At 39.4% G+C, this 24656-nt stretch overlaps 1 protein-coding gene across 1 annotated transcript in view; it reads left to right on the top strand.

Annotated features, from left to right (window-relative positions):
* Positions 1–23338, top strand: part of LOC139686704 (lachesin-like) — an 873842-nt gene extending 850504 nt beyond the window's left edge. The window contains exons 8-9 of the mRNA XM_071583748.1: positions 16886–17056; positions 22935–23338. Coding sequence (XP_071439849.1) covers positions 16886–17056; positions 22935–23338 — 575 coding nt within the window. The remainder of the gene's footprint in view (positions 1–16885; positions 17057–22934) is intronic.
* The last annotated feature ends 1318 nt before the right edge of the window (positions 23339–24656 follow it).

Here is a 24656-nt window from a genome sequence, read left to right as displayed (position 1 = left end):
CCTGCCCTTCTGTTTCCTTAGATTTTGTCAGCTGTGTTTATTTTCCGCTTCGGTTATGTGCTCCTATTGTTTAGAGGGGGTGACGATACTCATTTGACATTAAGTACCAATTCCTCGAGTTTTAATATCACCACGAAGGGCTTCCTCGGACGCACTTCATAGTTCACGCCATGAGGAACGGGTTAACGCGTTGATTTTTCCTTCGCTTCTTCTCTATGCATATTATTAATTCGAGAAAGAAGGTGCTCATCGGAAAGTTTTCTTCCGCAAATTATCGGAATATTTAAGCCTTAAAAATTCCATCTAGCTTGAAATATTGCGCCTATACTTGTTTATATAAACTTCTATTTCACGTTTTACATTTTGTGTTTTATTAAGGATAAATACTTTTAAATAGTTACATTACGAGAAAATATATCATTTATATTTATGCTTTGAAATGAAATTATGATGAAATGGAATTACGTGGGGAAGAGATGGTAATTTTACAATGGAACTTTCGCAGAATTGTTTAGCCATCTGCTGTTTTGAGGAGTGGTGTATATATTGCAACTAGCAAAAGATCTTCAATGAGTTTGGAGGAAAGTTTAACTTTTTTCCATTACGTTGCCTCGAAATTTTGAGCTTTCATGAACCACACAGTAGTACTTACATAATAATTTTAAGTGATGGAATGTCATGTCTTTTTTCAGGATGAACAAGTAGTTAATAGCTTTCATCAAGTGAATAAATTTTCTCAACCGGAATTCCTCACCAGAAGGAAAACACAGTTCCTCCATTATTAATGTTTATGAAGACCTCTCAGAAACAAGTAATTGGAAAATTGTTTTGATAATATTTAGAATTTTTCCATTTTAATGAATAACCTTTTTATTTACCCTTGAGGCTGTAAAAAATTCATTCCTTTTCTAATGCGACACCGATGAGGTGGAAAGATATCTACCGAAAGATATTTTGCCAGTTATTTCTATGATTATTGCTACTATATTTTTTTCCTTGGCAAATCCCAAGAATTCCATTGAAACCATTGTTTCCATGATGCCATACCAGGAGGAAACTCTTCTCTGCCTTTAGAAAAACATTTCATGCATTGTTTCAGGACAAATTATTCTTTTCCGGATATTTCCGCGGGATTCTCCGATAACCCTCCTCACCATCCTCTCCATTCCTCTCTCTCTCACTCCTCGATCATGCTGCCAACTCGGAGAGTGGTCTCTTTTCCGTTCCCAAACTCCCATTTTTCCCATACCCAACCTCCTACTCCGACACTGAGTTTCCATCCTCTCCTTTCTAAACCCTTTCCGTCACCCCGTCAACCGTTGATCCCCTACTCCCTTCCTTGGGGCCACCCACACCGGCATTCCTCCTCTTCCTTCCACTGCTATTCCCACATTCTGAGTTCCTTTCCTCGTCTACCACTGCTTTTCTTTCCGTATCGAATGTCTCCTCGAAGCATCCCTACCCTCACTTCCTCTTCCCTTCGAACCTACGTCCCCTCTCTCACACCCAGGTCCTCTTCCTAAAACCCCGCGCGGCGAAATCCCGATCGCCCTCCTCCAACTCAGTTCCTCCTTTCCCTTTTCCGTCCCAGCCAGACCTCGCTTTCTCATTACCCACCCCGCCAATCTCTTTCCCTCTTAACCCTCTCCGTCATATAAAAGACAACTTCGGGTGGGGTGGGTGGGATAGGGGAACAATGGTGCCACATTTCAGTACCTGTCCCCGCCACCTGTCCGCAAGAGGGCGGAAAATTCGGTTGCGTTTTGGCAACGCTGCCCGCATCCTTTCCTCGTCACCAACGTCTCCTCTACCACTACGACTGGTTCATCGGGAGAGGGATCCACCTCCTGGAAACCCTACACACCCTCCTGAACCCACGTCTCTCATTCCCTCCCACCATCCAACCAACCCACTTACAGCTGCCTCCGCTAAGGCCGCTACACCTTGTATTCAGTGCCCAACCCAAATTGCCGTGGCCCCCTCCACCACCAAAACTCGGAAAACCACTCCTAATATGTCTACTCCCCTCCCCGCCTACCCTCCTTGTCTCCTCCTTTGCCCGCACCACCCCAATTATCGGCTCATTCGCCCCACCCTGCCCTTCCGCTCCCTCCCCATTGAATTCCTTTCTGTCCTGTCCTATCTTACTTCTGTTATTCAGTCCTATTCCACCATTAATTTTTTAAAATAACTTTCTATACCTTATCTTAAGAGTCGCTAAGGAGCTGTATACTTAAGATATACAGTATCCGGTTCGATGTCATGGAGGAGGAATTCGTAGGGAAAAGTGATCATAGCAATTTTCCAAAAAATAAATAAAAATTTTCCATAAACGATGCACGTTTAGACATGTACGACACGCATGTTCTTTCGTCATTTCGATGCGTAAATAAATACATGACCAGTAGAAAATAGTGCATCATGGCTCATGCCCTTTACGTGATGACCAAGTTTATGTAAACCATTCTCACATCCTCGTTGTTCCCTTCCTGAAGACAGCCGATTTCCCCTTTGCCTCACCCCTTCCTTATTGTCCGCACATTCTTTCCAATTGGCCCATCTGGAGTAACGGATTAAACGGCTTTGCAGTCGAACATTCCACTTTATTTCCCTGTCAGTTACCTCCCACTCTCCTTTCTCTTTCCCCCGTTGGCCTTCCTCTTCCCTAAACTCTCCCTTTTTTCTGTCTACATATGTTTATACGTACTTGAATCTCTTGGCTAGTATATCTTGTAACTGAATGACTCTATTAGGGGAAACGCGTGTCATTTATTAAAACTTATTTTGCGGAAATATGCTAATTTCTTCTTTTTTCAATATAAAGCAGACGGAATTTAGGTTAAAGCTTCAAAAGATACAATTGTTATTTTTTGAAAAATGAATTATATAAAGGTAGATGACGAGGAGGTTATTGCTTCCGAAATTTTGGAACGCTTATCAATGAGTTTTGTCCACCAAAAGCATATCCTCGGGAAGAGAGTTTTTTTCCTATTTTTTTCCATATATTAAAATGTACCCTTGTAGCGTGGGGTTTTGAGGCTTATCCTGCATTAAAATTTAATTCATATATGAAATACAAGGTATGTTCCCTTATGTGATTGCAGGGGATCTTAGCATAGCGTCTTTAATAACACCAGTACTTTCAACCCTTTCCCGTCTAGCCTCCCTCCGCCCCCCCCTTACGGACTTCCGTCTCCACATTCCCCTCGAACATCTGCATCGCATCATTCCCAAGCCTCTCTCGGTCGAATCCCTTAAACCTTCATCGCCGCCTCGACCGTCTAAGCCCGTCACCTCCCTCCGCCCCTGTCCCTCGCCCTCTGCCCCTCCTTTCGCCTCACACTCTGCTTCCATTCCCACCCCCTCAAGTCAACCCATGCTTTTCCACCACCTTGAAGATCACTCTCGATCTCACGCACAAATCTTTCGGTCATGTATCTTCTCCCCACTGGAGAACTCTTCCCCAGTGCTGCAGACTACCTCAATCTCAGAGACATCGTACGTACGCCACTTCCTTTGGCTTCCGTGAGGTATTGGATTGTAGATTGACTATTTAAATTAACAACGGTATTTGTCCAGAATGTGGATTTGGGCATTTGCTATAAATAATATCTATGCAATACAACGCGTGTGCATAAAAATCTTGTTATCCTTATCATTATCTAATTGGTAAATATGACCGCGAGGATAAAATAAGAGAGATAAACACCGTCACCAACAGATTCATTCTTTTCTCGCACGATATTATAAAATCGAACCCTTGTAAGGTTATATTTTTATTTAAAAATGAAAACTTAATACTTAAGAGTAGCCTTAATTATATCATGACGTATCTCCGCATTTATCTGAGTATTCTTGCGCGCAATTGTTGTATGTGTAAAAAAATATGCATATGCACACATGAACCAATGTGTACTACATATATGGCTGGTGCCCTAACCCCCCCCCCCTTCCTAACAACCTTACGGTGACTTGATAGTAATTATGTATATGTATCCTAATACGTCACGCATTTCAGTTGTTTCTTAATCTGTAATAACTGGGTCTAAATTCATCCTTTCAACATTCTTACTAAATGCAGTTTTATTTTGACAAATTCCTAGTTCTGGTATTACCATTTTAGTTCTAATATTCAGAGTAGATAACATGTCCATGAATATAAAAAAACATTTTCTTCTGCACTCCCTTGTTTAAAAAAAAGAGTAAATAAGTTGAATCGCTCTTAAAAAGATCCTATGGTCTCTCTTACTTTCTAATTAGTTATTTTCTTTCTACAGAACCACTTCCGGTTACATCCTTGTTCTTTTTAAGAGACTGTGATGGTGGAGGAAATTTCCGATTATAACAAAGAAGACTTCCTTCGACCACTTAAAGTACACTTTTCCCACGAATATCGTCGGTTTCATTTTTTCCCTCCACCCCACGACTTGAGGATGTCTTTGATGCAATGTCCTTAAGGCCTTTCCCCGCTACCAACCAGATTTGTAAAAACAATTTCTCCCACTCACACGTCATATGATCCGTTGTGTACATATTTCTATCGGCGGAATTCACTGGACATGTTTTGAAGCAATTTATCTCTAATACCACTGATAACACAATTCTGAAATAGCCGTGTACTATCTGTATTTATTAACCCAAAGTCAGCTAAATTAAGTATTTGCAGAAAGTTTCGCGATATGTTATTTTCAATTGGAGAAAAATTTTGACCTAAACCTGTCCATTGAATTAGGAAGAAACAATTATATGAGCCTCTTATTGTCATTGGCGAAGTTTTGAGATTAGAATATCATAATGCGAAATGATACTGGTAAATGGTATATCGGCTCATCGAGCAGCGGGCAAATGTCGTCAAGGAGAAATCGATCCGGAAGTTTGACACAGAATTTAGTTGAAACGCGCTATCCTTTCGTTACGTTACGATACGTTAAAATTTGAATTCTTTACTATTATGACGGCACGAGAAGCACCTGTTACCAATTGGATTTCAAACCTATTCATTCCACTCTTGAGAGCCAAATTTAATACGTTAATTTTAGTTAAATTTATTACGATAATTTAGTACGCTACGGTAGGAATTTTTATTCTTCACAAATTAACCTCTGGCAGCATGCACGTTACGACTTTGCAAATGCATCTGGTAAATTCCTAACCAAAAGAAAACAAACACCATATTTGCGTATTGTTGTCACTCGGTCAAATTGAATCTACGTTCCCTATCTAGAGTTTATATTCTCATCGTACCCGTGCGTAGATTTCCTCCGACTTTTGTTTTTAAGTATTCGCTCCTTGGTACCAAGAGAGAGAGTTTCTTCACTTCCTAAAAAGGGCGTCTCTAAACCCTTACGTCGTCCTTCGCGATTGAATAACCCAGTTTTTCGTCGGCGTTGAGCACCTGCCGGAAGGCTTTTCACGCATACTATCGAATCTCGAGTAATCCTTACTTCTTCAAATCATCTACGTTAGAGGAATTTAAAACGGGACAGGCTTCGAGTAATCGTATTAATTGGGCAGAATAATTCCAAACTAATTGGAATTATTTTAACGCATTTTCATGCTCTCAGTAAATAGGTTTTGTGGTCGGAGTGCTATATAATTAAAAGGCCCCCGTGGAATATCATTTGGAAAAAGGAGTGTAAACTCAATAATAACACCAGATGTGGTTATTTTTATCGCTCGACAGCTCGCGCACAGGCTCTCCGGAGTTGGAATAACAATAAATGCGTTCAGAGCTAATCCTCACGTTCGTTATCAATTACAAAATAAATTTGTTATTCTAAAATTTGAGTTTTGGCATAAAGGCCACACGTGTCATACGAATCAGTCGCTTTAATGGGATTAACACTTAAAATGTACTGGGGTATCTTTTCTGTCGTAATTGAAAATTTCATCCGGCCGTCGCCCTTTGACCTCCGGTGTGAACTAGGTAAACGATTACATCCGCTGCTCTCTCAAAGCTTTCCGTACTCTGCTCAACCATAGTACTTTCTATACTCGTTTTACCTTCCCCACTCCATTATTCTTGGCATTGCTGCTCCCTTGCCCATTTTCTCCGGGAGTTTAAAAAAAAAATTCACCTATCCGTGCCCACATCCCTCTCCTGCCCCTCCCCCCCCCAACTCTTTACTCCCGCAGAACTGATTCGCCAGAAAATGGTAAAATATTATTACAAAGCCATAAAATTCAACTCGTCCTCCACCGTGATAAAGTCGATTGAACTCGACGCGGAATGTCGGCTCGTAAGGGTAAGGGAACCCTGAAGGAGAAAGGGAGAGAGGGGACGAAATGGCCCGCCATTGTGCTAGGAGTGAGCCATTGGAAGCACCATTATTACACAAAGTCCGTATACACACACACATATATATGTACATTTATGTATATATACCTATATATACATATATAGTATATATATACTATATATACTATATATATATTTTTTTTCTTTATATATATATATATATATATATATATATATATATATATATATATATACACACACATTCAAACACGAAATCCCGCCAAACGGCGAATAAATACTCATATATACAGAAACAGATATAAGGAAAAGGGATAGGAACACATATAAAGGACGAACACAATAAAGGTGGGGAAGGCGGAATCGAACGGATCACAAGAGTAAAAATATTTCCTTGACCGGGACTCGAACCTCGGAACTTTCCACTTTCCGTTTCCTCGATAGCTCAAGTGGTTAAGAGCATCCGCCCGGCAAGTGGAAAGATCCGAGGTTCGAGTCCCGGTCAAGGAAATATTTTTACTCTTGTGATCCGTTCGATTCCGCCTTCCCCACCTTTATTGTGTTCGTCCTTTATATAGTATGTGTTCCTATCCCTTTTCCTTATATCTGTTTCTGTATATATGAGTATATATATATATATATATATATATATATATATATATATATATATATATGTATGTATGTATATATTTTTAACATACGCACAAGAGCTTTCCGAAGCTATCACAAAGCGACTGCTTGCCGTCTGAGTGTACTCCGAGGCGCGGGGGCGGCGGCAGTCCACGAAGACTCGCAGAATGCGAGAGGAAAGGAGAGCGACCCACGCTGCCTCCGATGCGCATTTGTTTGGCTGCCATTGGTGTAGGAAGACCGTCCTCGGCGCTCTTAACCCCATGGTGCTGGTGAGGGAATGAGGCAGGGCACGGGAACGCGCTCTCATAAAGCCTGGAAGCGGCGCCGAATGTTGTATTGCGGTCGTTCGCTGGGCGTACCTACTCACTGGCGGAGGGAATGGAGAAACAGGGAAAAGGGGCGGAAGGGGTGCCGCCTACGATACGTACCATTCACACTGGGGGGGAGAGGGGAATGTAAGCAGCGTGCAGTGTAGGAAGAGAGGGAGGGTGACACTCCAAAGGGGAGAAGACGGAACTGGAGGAAGAAAGAAAGTGTGGGGTGGGGGTTGTAGAGGGTTTTAGCATTTCGCTTTTCTCTCCTCGCGGCTTCCTTCCCCCCCCCTTTACCCTCCTTCAGGCGGACAAGGGGACGAGAGGCCGGCCGGTATTGGGTAATGGGAGGTAAACGGGATGTCTTGGGAGCGGGGGAGGGGACTAGAGGGGGAGGAGAGCATATCCTGGGTGGTCGGAAGGGGGAGAGTTACGATAGTGGGGAGGGGGAGACTGCAGGGAAAAGGAATATGATGGCGAACGGGAAGTGGGTTTATTGCGCACCTGAAAAAAGGATGCGCACTGAATTATTTACGGCGGGTGCGTGAGTTCGAACGTTAGCGCGCCGGATCTCGTGCGTGTGCTAGCCGAGCGGGAGAGTAAATAATAAAAAAAAGACAAGCCCCTCGTGGGGTGGAAGTGGGGAGAGGGGAGGCAACTTCAGGGGAGGTTAGGGGAGGAGAGGAAAGAGAGGGGAGAGCAGGGAGTTTTGGGTCTGGGTAAAAAAAGGAACTGGAGCAAAAACCTTTTATCTTATGTTATTCCGCTCTCCTCAAACCTCCCCGACTCCCACCAAACGCCTCCCCACACCCCACTTCTCTTTTGAGACGTAATCAATTTGGGGGCGAAAATGGGAGCGGCGTGGTGGGGAGGGGGGGAGAAAGTGGGAGGACTGGGTGGATGGTAACGGAGATGGATGGAGAGACGGGATAGGAGGGGGCGGGATGATGCGGGGAAAGATGGGCTGTGACGTCTAAGGACGGCGGTGTCTTGTTTGCACGCGTCATATCGGAAAGAGGCGTGCGAGCGGAGGGTGGTTGGAGGCAAGGGAATGTGAGGATTGATGGGAAACGGGTGGGGGGGATGGGAATAGCATAAAAAGGATAATGTGTGGAAGGGCAAGGTCAGGGGTAGGGGAGGGTATGTCGGAAGGGCTGGGTTCATCGGGTGGTAGATATTGAATCTGAACGACATGAAGGAAAAGGTGCACGGGTGGTGGGATGATGTGTGTGTTGGAGGGAGATGAAAAGGAGGAGAGGGTGTTTTGAAGTCGGGGACGACGGTGGTGTATGTCTGAGTGAGAGTGAGGGAGCCTTCAGGGGACGGGGACTAGGCGGAGTGAGGAGGTGGGAGGGATGCAGGTAAGTGATCGGAGTGAGATGGGGGACGAGGAGACAGAGCAAGGGGCGAGGAGGGATTCGGGGAGACGTGGGAGGAAGATTCGGTGGGGAGAGATGCGGGTGGTTCGCCGAGAACGTGGATGAATGGACGGTCGAGTAGGATTCCGAAGGAAAAAACAGCTGTTGGAAGGGTATGCTAGGGGGGGGGGGAGTCCAGAGGATATAATGCGCGGAATGGATTCATTTGCAGTGTTCATTCACAATGACCGTTCCCTCCCAAACTCGGACCTGAATACAACCAGACCGAGCGCCGTTTGAATTTATTTTCTCTATTTTAGGTTCCAAAGATACTTTTCACAATTTCGTTCTATCACCCTCCTTCCTTCTCTGGCCGGGCCCATGTCTGTTTCCCCTCACGGCCGCACCGTGGAAGCTAATAATTTCGCCGAGTCAACGGATCGTTAAACAGATCTGAGGCCATATATCCGTCATTGGGATGATGATGAAAATATCTTTCAATCTCAGGAGGCCAATTATTGATCTTTAAATGAAACTACTTTATTATTATATCGGGGATGCACAAGAAATCTAGGACTAGGATATTATTATGAGCAAACACTTCAACGTTTAAGTTATTTTATTAATAAGATAAATTTACTCGTCACATGTTTTTCAATGCTAGAGGTGATTCTCGCCCATATGTTTTCATTTTCGATTCTCGTCCCAATTGTGTACGTAAAAAGATAATTAAGAAAAATGTGCCTATAAAATGGGAAAGGATGGATCGGGGTAGTTTCATCAAGAGTCGTCTATTCTCAATTTCTCAGATTTGTGCATAAAAATGCCATATCTAACGTAATGATAGTCGGTAAATTTTGAATTATGCCTAAATAGTAATGCTGAAGCTGAGTTAACATTAGAATTGCGGATGCTCTCCACCTTGGGAAGAATCTGGAAAAAATATCTACCCCGTGAAATTATGATTGTTATTTAAAGTGTTCATGATTGATTGGGTTTTGACTTGTTTTGAGGAAAACATGGAGTTGGAATGATTTATTATTATTTTTTTATGTTAGGAAACTTGCTCTGAGTGTTCAAATACCGAATGCAGATGTAGATAAAATTATTTAAATTACATAGTCCATTTAATTTGGGAGTTAAATCTAATAATTGAAGCCACCATTCTTGATTTATTGTTTAGCGTTTATAATTTTAGTAAAATTACGACGTGAAATTCCCCAAGAATTTTATCTATGCAGTAATACTTTTAAGAGAAAATAAATTCACGATTGCCTTTTATGTATTTTGAAGCATAATTAGAAGTAACTCACCCTTTGATGTTTTTTTTTTGTTTGTTTCATTTCAATTGGTAGCTATTTTCTAAAATACACTGGAAAAACGTAGATGGGTTCGGGGATTTATCGATCCTCAGAATCAGCACATACATAAGAATTCACCTGAATACGGTGGTACACTTTTATACGGTGCTACTTTATAGGATGAGCATCTGTAGATGTTTTCCTTCCCTTTGCCTAATGCAATGGATCTGACAGCATTTATGACTCCTCTTATCGTAGGTAGTCCCTGGAGTTCAGGTCACGCCGAGGTTAGGGTTCTGCTCGGAATAACGTTTTTACGATATTTCTTTGGGGTGCGTATCTAACATGGTGACACATACAAAAGAATTTAACTATGTAGAATTTCCCTTCCAATACAAAAACTTTAGCGTTTGCACAATAGACTTGATTTTTACACATTTTTTTCAGCGACGGTATTACACTTTATTTCAGTAAGCGTTCAATGCCCCGAATCTCAAATCAATGATTAGGTATCGTAATACACTACACAGCGAACTTAGGCACTGTCAATAGCAAGACTATCATATTGAGGAAGCAGTAAAAGGTTATGACACACGTAATATAAAAAAGGTATGAGGGCATGAGTGAGTTTTGAAGAGGCTATATACACCTATTTTGAAAAAAAATCTAATACATTAACGTTCTGTTTATCGCTGAAAAAATATCTAACCCATTTTTGGCGCTGCTTTTCCCTCACTCACCCTCAGGATTTAATAAATAACAGATATGTACTCATTATTGAGTGAAAGTAACAATTTATGTATCAATAGAATGTCATTCGTCCGAAAATCACTTTTGAGCATCATGCCCAATCCTAAACCTTGTCACGATTTTCCAAAAACTAATAAATTAGTATTATTTTACCGGCAGGGCAGTGGTTATTCTTTGTCTTTCGGAAGTTTTTCGTAAATTCTGGACGTCGTTATTTTGAAGACCACTATCTGTAAAGTGATATTCCACCCTAGTGCATATTTCTTAGTGCCGAATATACAAAACTAAACAGTTTTCAAGGAAAAATTGCCGTTTATTTGCGCTATAAAATATTATGGTATGGGAGTTTGAGTGAAATTATTTTTGTACTAAACCACCCTCGGAATATGGACGTGAATGGGAATAGCATTGATTATATTTAATTAAAGCATCTAACACCTAGAGGCATCATTTTCATGTCGTCCTTTCTTCGGCTTGTTTTTTTATAATGACTGCCATCGTTTTATAATTTTCCCGGAGCTCTATTAAAGCGTTATTTTCAGAAAAATATGACTATATTTTTCTGAAAATAACGCTTTAATAGAGCTTTCTTTTCTATGAGATATTCAGAACTTTCTGGGTTATGTTCAATCGGATCAATTTTTTCCAAGGCCACCATTAAAAAATATGCTCATTATATGTATTATTATGATGGAAGGTGATATCGGGTTCTCCCTATTTGAGGGGTCGAGGGCTATCTCCCGATGGGCTTGAATACCCTTCGAGGTGCCAAGGACGGACAGTTAGGGAGGAGACTTGAACGCCTCAGATGTATACTATACAAGGGAAACTTAAAATGCAGCGGAAGCATAACGGAAAATGAGAGATGACTTTGGAATGTGTGTGGGAGATATTGGAGTGTTGGGTCAAAATTGACGCAGTCCAGCCTTCCGGGGGAATTCAACCGCCATCCAGGGGAAAATAAACGCATGACAACGACATCGTTGGTATTCTTGACATAAAATTTAAATAATCTGGTCAGGCGCGTATTAGAAACACTAACAGCAGTGATCGAAATGCCCTCAAAAATGACCCAAACATAGTTCAGCTGCGGAATGCGGAATATGAAATATTTCTCATGTAATCAAGCATTAATTAGGTGGGAATAATAATTATTAGTCCCGCTTAAATCACACGTTCGCACAAATTAAAATCTTTATTACAATTTTATTATTCAATTTGATGAAATTTTAAAAGGGGATGCATACTCATTAATTTGGTTGATTGTATAATAAAGATCTGCTCAACAGATATTTTCCGAGATTATGAACCGCATCGGGAAAATTTTTTGTAAGTATGTAAAGCATTGATAATATTATTATTTGCATAGAGTAACTACGAAACAGTCATTTTTCAGTAAAACTAAACAAATAATTTGAAAATTTTAACATTTGAGTAAAAAAAACTGTACTATGACATTTAACATTTCGTTTTATTTAAAAAATACCAACATCGGTGGTCTCGCATATAAAAAGCAGTGGAGGGTCATATTACGGCCCACAGGTTTTATACCACTGCTTTAAAATAACTCATAATATTTATCGTACTGCATTTATGCAGTAATTATCCCGCTATCATAAAATCTCATTTTCTGATTCCATACACTGATGAAGGTGGTTGAGCCGTGGAAAATTTCATTTCAGTCTGAATTCCTCTCTTTTTTTTGTAATGTAAGTTTTTTTTCTCATGTGAGTCACTCCTGGATCACTACTAAATATTATTTAATGAGTTAATTTAAAAAGTCACTTCTTTATCGTAAGAAGAAGATTTAATGAATCGAAAGTTATAAGCTTTATAGGCTTTTATGGATATAGAGTATACAATAATAAATATTAGAACAGGACACTTTCGATGAATTCAGTATTCTTCTGCTGATGAAGACGAAGGTGGAAGTCTCGGAACCGCCTCCTAGCCACGAAACTTTCAACGCCCGTGAGTTTCACGTTTTCTTCTAATTCTTTTAGTGGTGTTCTTTAAATTGATCAATTTAAGTGGACTAAATGGTAAAATGCTCTATGCTAATTTTAATATTAATAACTTTATTGTATTATTGCATTAATATATTGCACGAAGATGTGCTCTAATATACCGCATTTACAAAAACTAGGATTTTTCGTTTTGGGCTGCAATACGTAAGACACGACTTCTGATGCATGTTTGGGTCCCATGATAATTTAGACTCCGCTAATCTCGAGCATTTTTTACTGAATATTCAATCCCGGAATAGACCTTTTCCACCTCAAATTTTACCAGGAATTTTTTTTGGAATCACTATCTCTTCGTGGAATATTTTTACTGGGATTTCCCGTGATATGTAGCTTTAGTGAGGCATTCGAAAAAGTTGCACGCCTGAGATTTATGCGGAAGTATGCCAATGAAGGGTACTCAGATCTTGGAACAACCAGCAGAGCACATAATGGAATTCATATACAAGTTATTTCGATAAAAACTCAAAATAAAATGAGACTACTCCATTCTCCTGAGTCGTTGAGTAAGTTGAGGATTATCTTTAATTGCGACAGAAAAAGCAGAGGAAAGTGTACGGTGTACACATGTAGACTCATAAACACTAGTAAATTTCAGGGTGCCTACTCTTCCATCTGCTGACTCAAAGGTCGTGGGTTCGAGTTCCACCTCGGTCATGGGTGTTGTGTCTAACCTGGAGATTTCGCCCCTGGAAAACCGCTGATGACATGCTATACGTTTATGGGGATATAAAGGGGTGCACGAACCATCGTAGGTGTCCGGTCAACAAGAAAGGATGTATATAATTGAACTATGTATCCGCATACTTGGGAAATGTAATTTATATGAAGGGACGAAGTCGACTCCGAATTATACTTCTACATGGGAAGGCCCAGAAGTACCCGGCCTGACCTTAGAGATGGCGGTAGTTACCACGTTGTTTAGTATTTGTTTGGCAGCCATCAATAGTGAACGTTTTCAGTGAATTTGTGAAAATGAAGAAAATTGGTCATCGTTATGTGATACAATACTTTTATTTGAAAGACCTCAGCCGGACCAATTTAAAAGCTGGACTGGATTCTATTCTGAATGAGTCTGCTCCTTCGTTTACAACAGTCAGATATTGTGCAGCAGAGTTTAAACGAGGCCATACGAGCTGTCAAGACGAGCATCGTATTGGTCGACCAAATGAAGTGACGACTCCAGAAACGGTGAAGAAAATCCATAACGTGATACTGGATGATCGTCGATCGAAAGTGCGAGAGGTAGTAGGCATAGTTGGCATTTCAAAATGAGCGGTACATTGCATTTTACCTGAAAATATGGGCATGAGAAAGCTGTGTGCAAGATGGGTGCTCACACACGAGCAAAACCAGTGTCGAGAAGATGTTTCAATTGAGTTTATAGCAAAGAGTCACCGCAACAAAGCAGAATTTTGCGCCGTTTCATAACCATGGATGAAACATGGGCACATTACTTCAGACCCGGGGCAAAATAACAAACAAAACAATAGATTCAAAGGGGAGAACCGCCTCCAAAGAAGGCGAAGACCGTTTCATCTGCAGGCAAGGACATGGTGCCGGTTTTTTGGGATGTACGTGGGATAATTTTCATTGACTATTTTGAAAAAGAAAAAACTATCTACAGCGAGTATTATGCGAACCTATAGATTGATTGAAGATATCAAGCAAAAGCGGCCACATTTGGCTTGCAAGCGGATTTGTGTTCTGGTGCAAGACATTGCACCAGAACACAAATCCGTTATTGCAATGGCCAAAATTCATGAATTGAAGTTTGAATTGCTACCTCATGCACCCTATTCGCCAGATTTAGCCCACTCGGATTATTTTCTATTCGCAAACTTGAAAAAATGGCTCGGTGGTCAAAGATTTTACAACCGTGAAGAAGTGAGGTCGGCAGTTAATGGCTGTTTAGAGGAGCAAGGCAGTTCTTATTTTAAAAAGGGTATCGAACTTATTGAACATCGCTGGGAAAAATGTATAGAGCCGAAAGGAGATTATGTTTAAAATAAATACATTTTTTTCCAAAAAAATTGTTTTTTTATTTGGTCGGGTACTTTTGGGGTTACCCTCGCATGCTAGAACGCTACACAGAAAAAACGAATATAATTCCAGGTGAGCTCATGAGGGTAATGATCATTCATTAGTGATGAAGATATTTTTAAAATGTATCTGAGGGTTATAATTAGTTTTTCACGTATTAGTTCCTATCGATCATATGTATTCAAGTTACTCCACATAAAGAATATTTATTGGATTTCATGAAAAATATGGCAAATATAAATAATTAAATTTTTTATTATTATTTTCAACGCATAAAAATTATCTAGATCTGCATAATATCCCGTAAGCCGCTACAAGAGCATATGGTGGGGGGTGTTAGGTCAACAGCCATTCATGAACAATCGCAATCATTACATCTCTACACAAATACCTGTTTAGTCATCTACTGGATCAAAGTTGGTCCCATAAAAGAAGATACTTGCATGCAACAATACAAGAATTAGAACTTATTTTGCAAGCATTTACATAAGAATATTTAGACCATTTTCATTTGATTGGAATTCTAAGCATTTATGTTAAATCGTAATTAAATGCGAGAGAGACCAATCAATATGTAAGGCTTGTTTAGGATTGCCTTAGATATTTGTATCAAATTATAAAGTTTATTCACAGCTTAACGTCCTTTTAAGTTTTTTTCGGTAAGTATGCCACCGCACGCTTTCACACCGGACACATCTAAGAGGTGAAGACACAAAATGCATGGTTTTAAATAATTCAAAGGAACTTATATGTATTTGAAGATGAGGTTTTAAATGTATTGTAAGTCAAACAGGATAGCGGAAAGTTAAGGCGGTGTTTTACTTTACTACGTCAATGTAATACGTGGTGTAAGGAAAGATTGCTATTGCGATAAGGCCACTCGCATGGCAAAAGTTTTCAGAAACTTTAAGGTTAAGAATGTTTCGATTAAAGCTGTATTTTGCGCTAAGATCACATAATTATTATACCCTACGCTTCTATTACGAATAATATCCTTCCGTCCCTGAGGTTGGCAGCATATTTTCATGATATTTCATCTTTCATGACACATCGAGGATTATTCTATACGCAGAATTTTACTAATAATATAGAATTTTACACCGTGGACCAATTATTGAATGTGATTAGGAAAGGTTAAACTTAACGAGCGTAGATTTCATGCAAAATTTTAATTTTTTACTTCATGTTTATCTACCCATTTTTTCCCAGATACTATACCCCACCACATGTTATATTGTAAATATTTAAAGCCGTTGGGCACCACCAGGGTACTATTGTTACTAAGAGGAGAAGTATGCCAAAGATATATTTTTGCTGGATTTTCATTCCAACAGTATGTTAAATTTGTGTAAGGATCGGCGATTAGATTTATATACCACGGTGATGAAATTTGATAAGAGGAAAGAAATGGGAACCAACGTGGCACATAAAATAGATCAAATTAAATAGATCGGGATAAGTCAAGTGCTTGGGTGTCATTCACTGTCACATTAGAAGAATATGCGGGTCCACCTTAAAGAAACTCGTTTCATCTTAGTGATGACGTTAAAAAGTATTGATGATTAAAGAGAAAGGTTTGTTTCGGATGGGGGCACCACATTTTAGGCGCGTATTTGTAACCCTTCGGAAAAGTATAAAGAAGATTTGTGAAAATAAGATTTGATCAGAAATAATAAGATTTGTGAAAATAAGCTACGAATAGCAAGTAAGTGTGACGGAGTTGACTAGGTAAGCTGAGATGGGAGTTTCTTCACACAAAATAGAGCGAGCGAAATTAATAATTTGAGTAAGGTACAGGAACTTGAGATATTATATTAAGGTCTTCACAAAATATGAGCGCATCAGGTCATCCAGATGAAATAATAGAAAGTAAATCCCAGCACGATTAGATTTAAAAAACTCAATCTTTCGTTGCACATTTCATGACCAAGATAAAATCATTTTCAGGTGCTCAAAAATTTACGAGTATGAACGAAGGACCTAATTGTAATCAGGTATTCGTATAACGATCACATCTCCCCAGATATACATAATAATGGGAAGAACCCTTAACACCTATTGACACATGCTTCCTTGATGATTCGATTTTGTATATTTAGAAGTTTAAGTGAACCTCGGGACATTGGATTTGATGAGACATATTCTCACTGTTTGCCTGAACTTTCCAAGAACTCTTCCTTTGAGTGGCGGTATTCGGCTCTCATTTCAGGAGAAATGGTGATATCCAGCGACAAATACGACGTGCAGGGCGTCAGCCGATCCATGTTCGAGGTTCGTATGGTGCTGGTGGTGAGGGACTTCCAGAGGCAGGACGTCGGCTCATATCGGTGCATTGCCAAGAACTCCCTGGGGGAAGTGGAGAGCAACATCCGACTCTACGGTATGTGCGGCGTGCTGGCGAGGTTCCTCTTTCCCACGTACGCGAGAAATATGTTCAAATTTGACCTAGATGCGGATTTTATTGAAGTCTCAATTTTCAAGAAGTACAATATCAATGTTATATGTTAATTTGAGAAGATATTTGATCTACATTAATTCTTAAATTTCTCCAAATGAGCTCTCTGTCCATTGTATTAGTATTGATTTCTGTCGCTGGCCTTCATTCTCCATATCCATAATACCTTGACAGTTTGATGAAGTCCATGATCTTTGACGTCATCCTTAGGGAATTTAGCGTTTCTTTCGCATTAATGTAAACGCAATTCTGGCACCAATATATTTATAGCAAGCATGGGAATTGTAAGTCATAATTTAAAGCTTTGAATTTGTGTTTATATAACTTGCAATCTTGAATAGCACCGATAATTTTAGCATGCATGAACATATTAGTAATTTATATGCAAACCTAAAATGTACTAAAGCAAACTGGATCAAATTTCAACAATCCTTAAATAGTTTATATTGATGTGTGCTCATTTGCGCACAGTTTCACCGTCTGAGTGAGTTAATTAAAATTTTCCAAATTCTATTCCCGAATTTTTCGCGTATTTCAACCAAATTCCGAACGAATGTATGTTTTCGGGAATTAAAGCAAAACATTGTTGCTGTTTCTTCTTGAATATAAAAGAGCCAATTTTTAAGAATCATTGATTCCTTTTACAATGGAAATGTTTTGGCGATGACAAATCTAATGAATTGAAAGATTTTCTTAAAAATCTTGAAAATCTTAAATGTATTACAATTTTAGTGTAAATAATAATGGAATTTTATAATATTGTCTTTAATTTTGTCGTATCTTTTGAAGTAGTGAATACAAGTATTTTACGACTAAATGTCAAATAATACCGCATTTAGTAACATTGATAAATACGTATGTTCTCCCACAGATTTTACTCTGCACACCCAAATCAACTAGTATGCTTATCATGATCCAAAAGCCATCCAGTCATTCCCGTATCGAGATTCGATCCCCAATCGTGACATCCAAATAATTTCTTCTAATGACAAGGACACTTCTTTATTGTCTACTTAAGTATTTAGTACATTATTATGCAAACACGAATTATGGTGGCATTTGCAGATTGAGACTGGGCAAAATTTATAAGTACCTTGGAAAGATTTTCTACGTTGATGCGCTGTTCAAATTTAAAACAGTTTTTATTAATTATTGAAGTGGCTGTGTGAAATTGCATTGCATATTAGAGCATAAAATTGCACCTCATCAAACTGTATTCATCAATAACCCCTTCCGCTGCAGTGCAGAATGCTTAAGTCTCTCAGTTAGCCAGAAACGGTGCGCATAATGTAACGGATATAATGTTGGATATTATTTTAATGGTGTAAGACAATTGTTCAGTAAAAAATGATGAACCCTTTTAATTCGAAAATTAATCTGATTAAAGGAACCATGACTATTGTATTTAGTTTAACTTAAATACAATCAATTGATAATTTCAAAAAATTAAATTTCCAATAATCCGAGTCATTTTTTCTCCCTCTCTTTTCCGAAAACACTAACGGTTTCATTCCTATTTTTTTCTCTGCACCTAAATAGGAAGTCATATAAAATTTATGGTAGTTTAAGTGTCATGTTTTCATTAAGATTTTTTACATTTCTTCGCCGCGAATTGCAAAGAAGAATACTTACTACTTAAGCCAGCTGGATAAGAACTTCTTCATCAATTGTTTTAATTTTTGTGGCAAAAATAACTCTGACCTTATTACTTGGTAATTTAATTTCCAAAGAATAGTTTTACATCAAAGAGTATCTATCCGCGTGGGTAAAACTTAGGTCTTAGTTATGATGATGATAACATAGTGGGTTGTGATGAGGTTATGCGAAATAAATGCATGGAATAATTTTCTAATAATTCATGGAATGCTGAGGTTTGGTTATGCCGTATTCCCATTGAAACGGTGAAATTCCAATGAAAGAATGTCCAAGAGAGTTCGTAACATTCCGGCGTGTGAATTCTTAGGATGGCAATCGGTGACGATCGAGTAAAATCGTGAGTGAAGGGGAGGGAATAGGATTCGATATTTACAAATACTCTCTGGCCCAGAATTCTCACATCAATAGGATACCGATTATGAGATGAAAAATGGACCCCTGCTCGGATACAATTCACCGACTACTTCTTTTCCTACCCCTCTTGGCACGTAGGTGGTAATACACTATTTTTGAGAATTAAGGCGCAAACATGATAGTGAAAATTCTTACTATAAATGCTCACCACATTTCACAGGTATGATACATTGACTTTTGCTACTTTTCAATGAATTCAATGTCAAGTAAAGGAATATTAGCGAATCTACAATCATAATAGCATACGCAATTACGTTTAAATTATCAGCTTAAAAATATCATTTTGTATATCTAACTTAAGTATTTTTCTTAAAGTCATTATTTCAAAGTTTAAGTAATCAAGTATCAAACACTATCATGACAAGCGTACCGCTAAAAAACACTATAACCTTAAAGTATCAATAGATTTTATTAAATTTACTTTTTTTCGTCATCGCTCTGAAATACGTATGTCTATAGGATGAGAGATGAAAAATATACTCGAAGCAAAACTTCTAAATGAAAGGAATAATCAGGAAGCTATCCGATTTAGTAATCCTTGCGTAATTCATCCTTCTTGCCGAAATTACATTCCGGTGGCATAAAGGTCACTGAATTCACGACCGATTAATCATTGACAGTTGCCCGTAAAATTCGTTAGCTCCTGGTTACAGTGAGTAAACTTTCCCTGTTGCGCTGGTCACTTAAAAATTATTGTCATCTCACGTTCATTTAATTCCAGTTGGAAGTATGTACATATTGTTTAAACTATTCGCCCACGTAGTTTCCTGTTTTGATCCAGTAAACCTCCTACTCCCCATCATTTGTTGATGGCATTGAGTGCGTTCAATCAATCAAATTTCAGTAGAGCCATGATAATTAAAAATAAAATCAGTTACAAAAGTAAAATTTCTTCACGAAAGTAATTCTTCATCGAATAATAGTCACTATTAAAAGGTTAAAAGCAGCACTTTAAATCTCGAGAGAATATTAGTCAATTCATTTGAACTATATCCTCGCGCTGAGTGACTTTTAAAAATGACCTGTTAGATTATTAATTTGCAAAAACCTACTTTTTTAAGTGTCCCGCTGGCAAAATGTTTATGGCTCATTGAGCAGGAATCAATTGACCAACGGTCGGATAAATAATACATTTATTCCATCCGCCATCTAATGTGCGTGCGCTTGACTAACCAATAAGCTTAAAATGAAGCCATCCGCTCGGTTCTATTCATTGGGGTTGTTATCACACCGATCAAGGCACATCGAACGACAGAGCCATGCGTCCCCTTGTCAGAATCTGTTTGTGAGCGATATTTGCCCTCCGCTCTTTGCTCAGGCCGCGATAATATTAGGACGTCAAATATCGACTCGCCGACCCGAGAGATGAAAGCGAAGCGAATTAACTCGGATCACCAATGTGGAATAGAGACTAAGAGTGATTATTCCATGGGGAAGTTCCTCGTGACATCTATATATGTATTCCATTTATATTGTATTATTTGTTATGAATCGATAATGTGGTCTCAGCATAATACGAGTATCTTACGTTAAAATCTCTAAACCGTTTTTGAACATTTTGCATCCCTATTTCATTGGCCAAGATATTCCTTTCAATCACTGTGTGAGGATTTCATAAATTAGAGTGGTATGATAGTAATATCTTTCGTTTACATCGCCCAAAAGTTCACACATTAAATTGATGAAATTAATTTTTGAAATGAGAAATTAGAAGGTAAAATGAAAGGTTGGGACGGTAGGACCGCCAGATAAAGGCGACAAAGAAGTGAGTTTGCCGATTTTCCAAATTTACCTTCTTAATTTCGCCCAACACCCATGTATACTCGTATTGCAAACCAATCGCGGACGAATAATTCTTAGAATTATTAAGGAAGGACAGTAAAAAAAATGCGATACTTTTTCCTTCTGTTATATTTGTTCATAGTCTACATATAATATTCTTGCTCATGCATAGCGTAATCAAAACCAAATGTTCTTTATATGAATTCATGAGTGCCCGTTGTTCTGCGAGTCACTCTTTTCGAGGTACTTCCCGACAACATCTGAAATTCGGAAAATAATTAGATCGTCAGATGAAACTACTAAAAAAATTTAAATTTGCAATTATTTCGTCCTTGAGGATCAATATTTTTTTGGTTGAGTAATCTATGTAAATTCAAACAAAACCATAATAAAACTTATATATGGCGGAATAATAAGTGTAGGCGTAACATAAAGGAGTGATAATGATTTAAATGCAATTGTGAATATGTTTTCCCGTTAAAACCGTCCATTAAAATGTAGTAGTGGTAGGAATAGTACACTTCAGGAGGTCAATGGACAAACATGTGCTAAAATTACTGTTCTCGCTCGGAAAGGGTTTAAGTTATTCAAAGTTCATCTTAACCCAAGTTCGGAATATCCACCTCGAAGTTTGGTCATAGATATAAAATTGTTCTCTCATTATATGTGCTCCCATAGATTGTGCACAAATGAGAGAAAATTGACAAGAATATATAACGAAATCATTACTCTTTTCCTAACCAAACTTGGTGACACTGTTTTCTGTAGCACCCTTTCGGCTGTACCGAGCTATATCTCGTTAAATAGAGCACTTGATACTGACCTAGAGACGTGATGCAGAGAGAGAGAGGATGTGAACAAAAATTGGAACGCAAGAAGGTTCAGCATAGAAATAAAACTATTTGATGCTAACTACGACCGTTCAAGAGTTAAAAAGTTAGAAGATGGTAAGGAAAAGTAATGAAGCATACATATCTTCCAACAGCCATAGATATTATTGAATAATCATGAAACGATTGAACTTTGGAATATAAAAGACGTTCTCCTTGTAAATGTGAAAACTTAAATCACAGTATATAGTATTACTAATTAAAAATAGCAATTTTCCACAAAAATAAAAAATTATTTTTGTGGAAAATTGCTATTTTTAATTAATCATGATATTCCACCATATCACGCCTGAAACGTCTCTTTTTATTTTTACAGTATATTACGTTTAAGAAATACCGAACTTTTCACGGAAAAGGACGACGGTTTAAAGTTATCTGCCCAAAAGAATTCTCATAATCCGCTCCGTTACTTCGAGAGAGAATAATAATGTCAAAATCTAATTAATACTATAATAAGAATAAGAGACGATTTAAAAATCAATACGGAAACAAAGATGGATGAAAATAATTTTATTTCTTAGATGGATTTATCAACAAACTCAACCAAATTTTTGAGCAGTCACTACATTTTTTTCTCAATTCTATCTATATATAGTCTATTTCAAAGACTTGCATTTCTGCTCAGTGCTTCTGCTTACCAGTGAATTTCCTTTATTAATTTGTACAATGTTCGCGAAAAATAACGACTATTTTATTGAATTTTAACAAATTCACCGACTTGAGTTTGCGAAGAAGTCGGAACCTGAATTACTCGCTTTTTTGAAAAAAAGATTCATCCTATTTCACCCAAAAACTTGGGTCCATTTTGTAAAATAAAATGATAATTTTTCTCGTTTTATAGAATGTAATAGATTAATAAAAACTAGTATGACTTACATAATATCTTACCAATATAACAATTATGATATCACGAAGTTCACCCAAACCCCACAGGGTTCTCAGTTCCCTTTTAACTATTCATATTTTTTCTTATCCTCTCCCCGATTCCACGGAACGCCTCCGACGGGCCCTGACCCGCGCGCCTGCCTTCCACACTATGGGCTTCTCGTCTCAACTTGCAGAAATCCCTGGGCCAACGAGGCGCCCCTCGCCCGGGCGGCTGTACCCACCACCGCCGCGGGAAGATGACGACGATGAGGACTACGTGGAGCAGTACGGCTCCGCAGAGCAGGAGGTCGAGGAGGAGCTGTCGAACACCGTAGCGGAGCGGGCACCGTCCAGGGGCGGCGGGGGTGGTGGCAGCGTGGGGGGCCAGGGTAGGCAGTCCGCACACCAGACGCCGCAGCACCACACGCCCGCCACGCCGTCTAGGGGTGGAGGCGGCAGTAGCGGCTCGCGTCACTCCCTGTCCACCGACGGCCAGATCCCCTCACCGCCCCACTCGTCCGCCGCGCCCGGGGCCGGCGCCCCCGGCCTTCTCCTCCTGCTTCTCTTCTCTCGGCTGTGGCTGTGTCGGGCCCTATGACCTGCGTCGGTGACCACGGCCGGGACACAGCCATCGCTCGCCGCCACCGCCCCATGAGCGGTGGGGAGTGTGGATTTAGGTGGTTGTCAGTTACCGAAACGATTTTAATTACAGAAGACAGAATTGTATATATTAATATGCATACAATATATGTATGCATGTATATATATATATATATATATACATATTTATATGTGTATATATATACATATGTATATATATATATATATATATATATATATATATATATATATATATGTATTCCTATTTGTATATATATATATATATATATATATATATATATATATATACATATACATATGTAAGTATGTAACGAAAGAGAAGAATTGGGTGTATGTGAAAGGGACACGGGTCGCCCCTCCCCCCTTCCCGGGTATCTGAAATGGAAGGGGGGCTGACTGACGTGGAGAAGAGGACGAAGATGTTTGATACTCAAGGGAACGAGGTGGGAGGGGGATTTTTCAAGGGTGCAAAAATAAGGAGTCGGAGGTAGAGAATGGGGGAAATCCTCATGAGACTCTCCAGCCATCACCAACCCCCCTTTGTCTCTGCCCACACCACCCACCCCCCCCCCAAGCCCTCTTCCCCGCCCACCTGGGCTACCCACCTATGTATAGTTTTCTCCCATTCGTCCACTTCCGGGTCGCGAGCTTAAACAAAAAAAATATTTCTCTCCACCTACATAACTCTCTGTATCTCTCCAGTGTGATGACAATAAAAAGAAATAACTACATGGACAACAGGAAGTTCAACAGCTGAGGATCGCAAAAATAATCCTTTTTCTTAAAATTGTAAAGTTAAAAAAATGAGATAACGTTCAGGAACGACTTTAGATGTTAAGCGTGCGCGCGTTTGAGAAAATAACATAAGTGTTTAAAAAAAATTAAACCGCCTGCTTTTTGGAAATGTGCGGGAACCCTGACAGCCCAACCTGCCGCGGTCTGTGGACGAACTGAGGAAGGTTTTTCTTTGGGTAAGGACGGATCGGAAAGAGACCGGGAGGACTCCCGTTGACCCGAAGGGTGATGTGATTTGTTTGTATGATTTGTGGGGCCTGGAGAGGGGTGGGAGGAGGGGGTTGGGCTGCTCTCCATGGATCCTGGGATGAATGCGTTGGAACAAAATACGTGTGAGTGGGTGCGTGGTGATGTTAGTGGCCGTAGCGCCAAGTGTCGAAATGGAGAAAAGTTTGTCATTTTTTTCTGTTTGTTTCCTCCCCGTCGTCGTGAGGCGGCGTAGCACGTGTGGTACCGGACCCTTCGAAAACAGAGAGGGGAGGCGTTCTTCCCACACGTGT

The sequence above is a fragment of the Hetaerina americana genome, unplaced genomic scaffold, assembly GCF_022747635.1.
Source record: "Hetaerina americana unplaced genomic scaffold, ioHetAmer1.1.p SCAF_1, whole genome shotgun sequence".
NCBI classification, from domain to species: Eukaryota; Metazoa; Arthropoda; class Insecta; order Odonata; family Calopterygidae; genus Hetaerina; species Hetaerina americana.
This window is presented reverse-complemented; position numbering and strand designations above follow the sequence as displayed.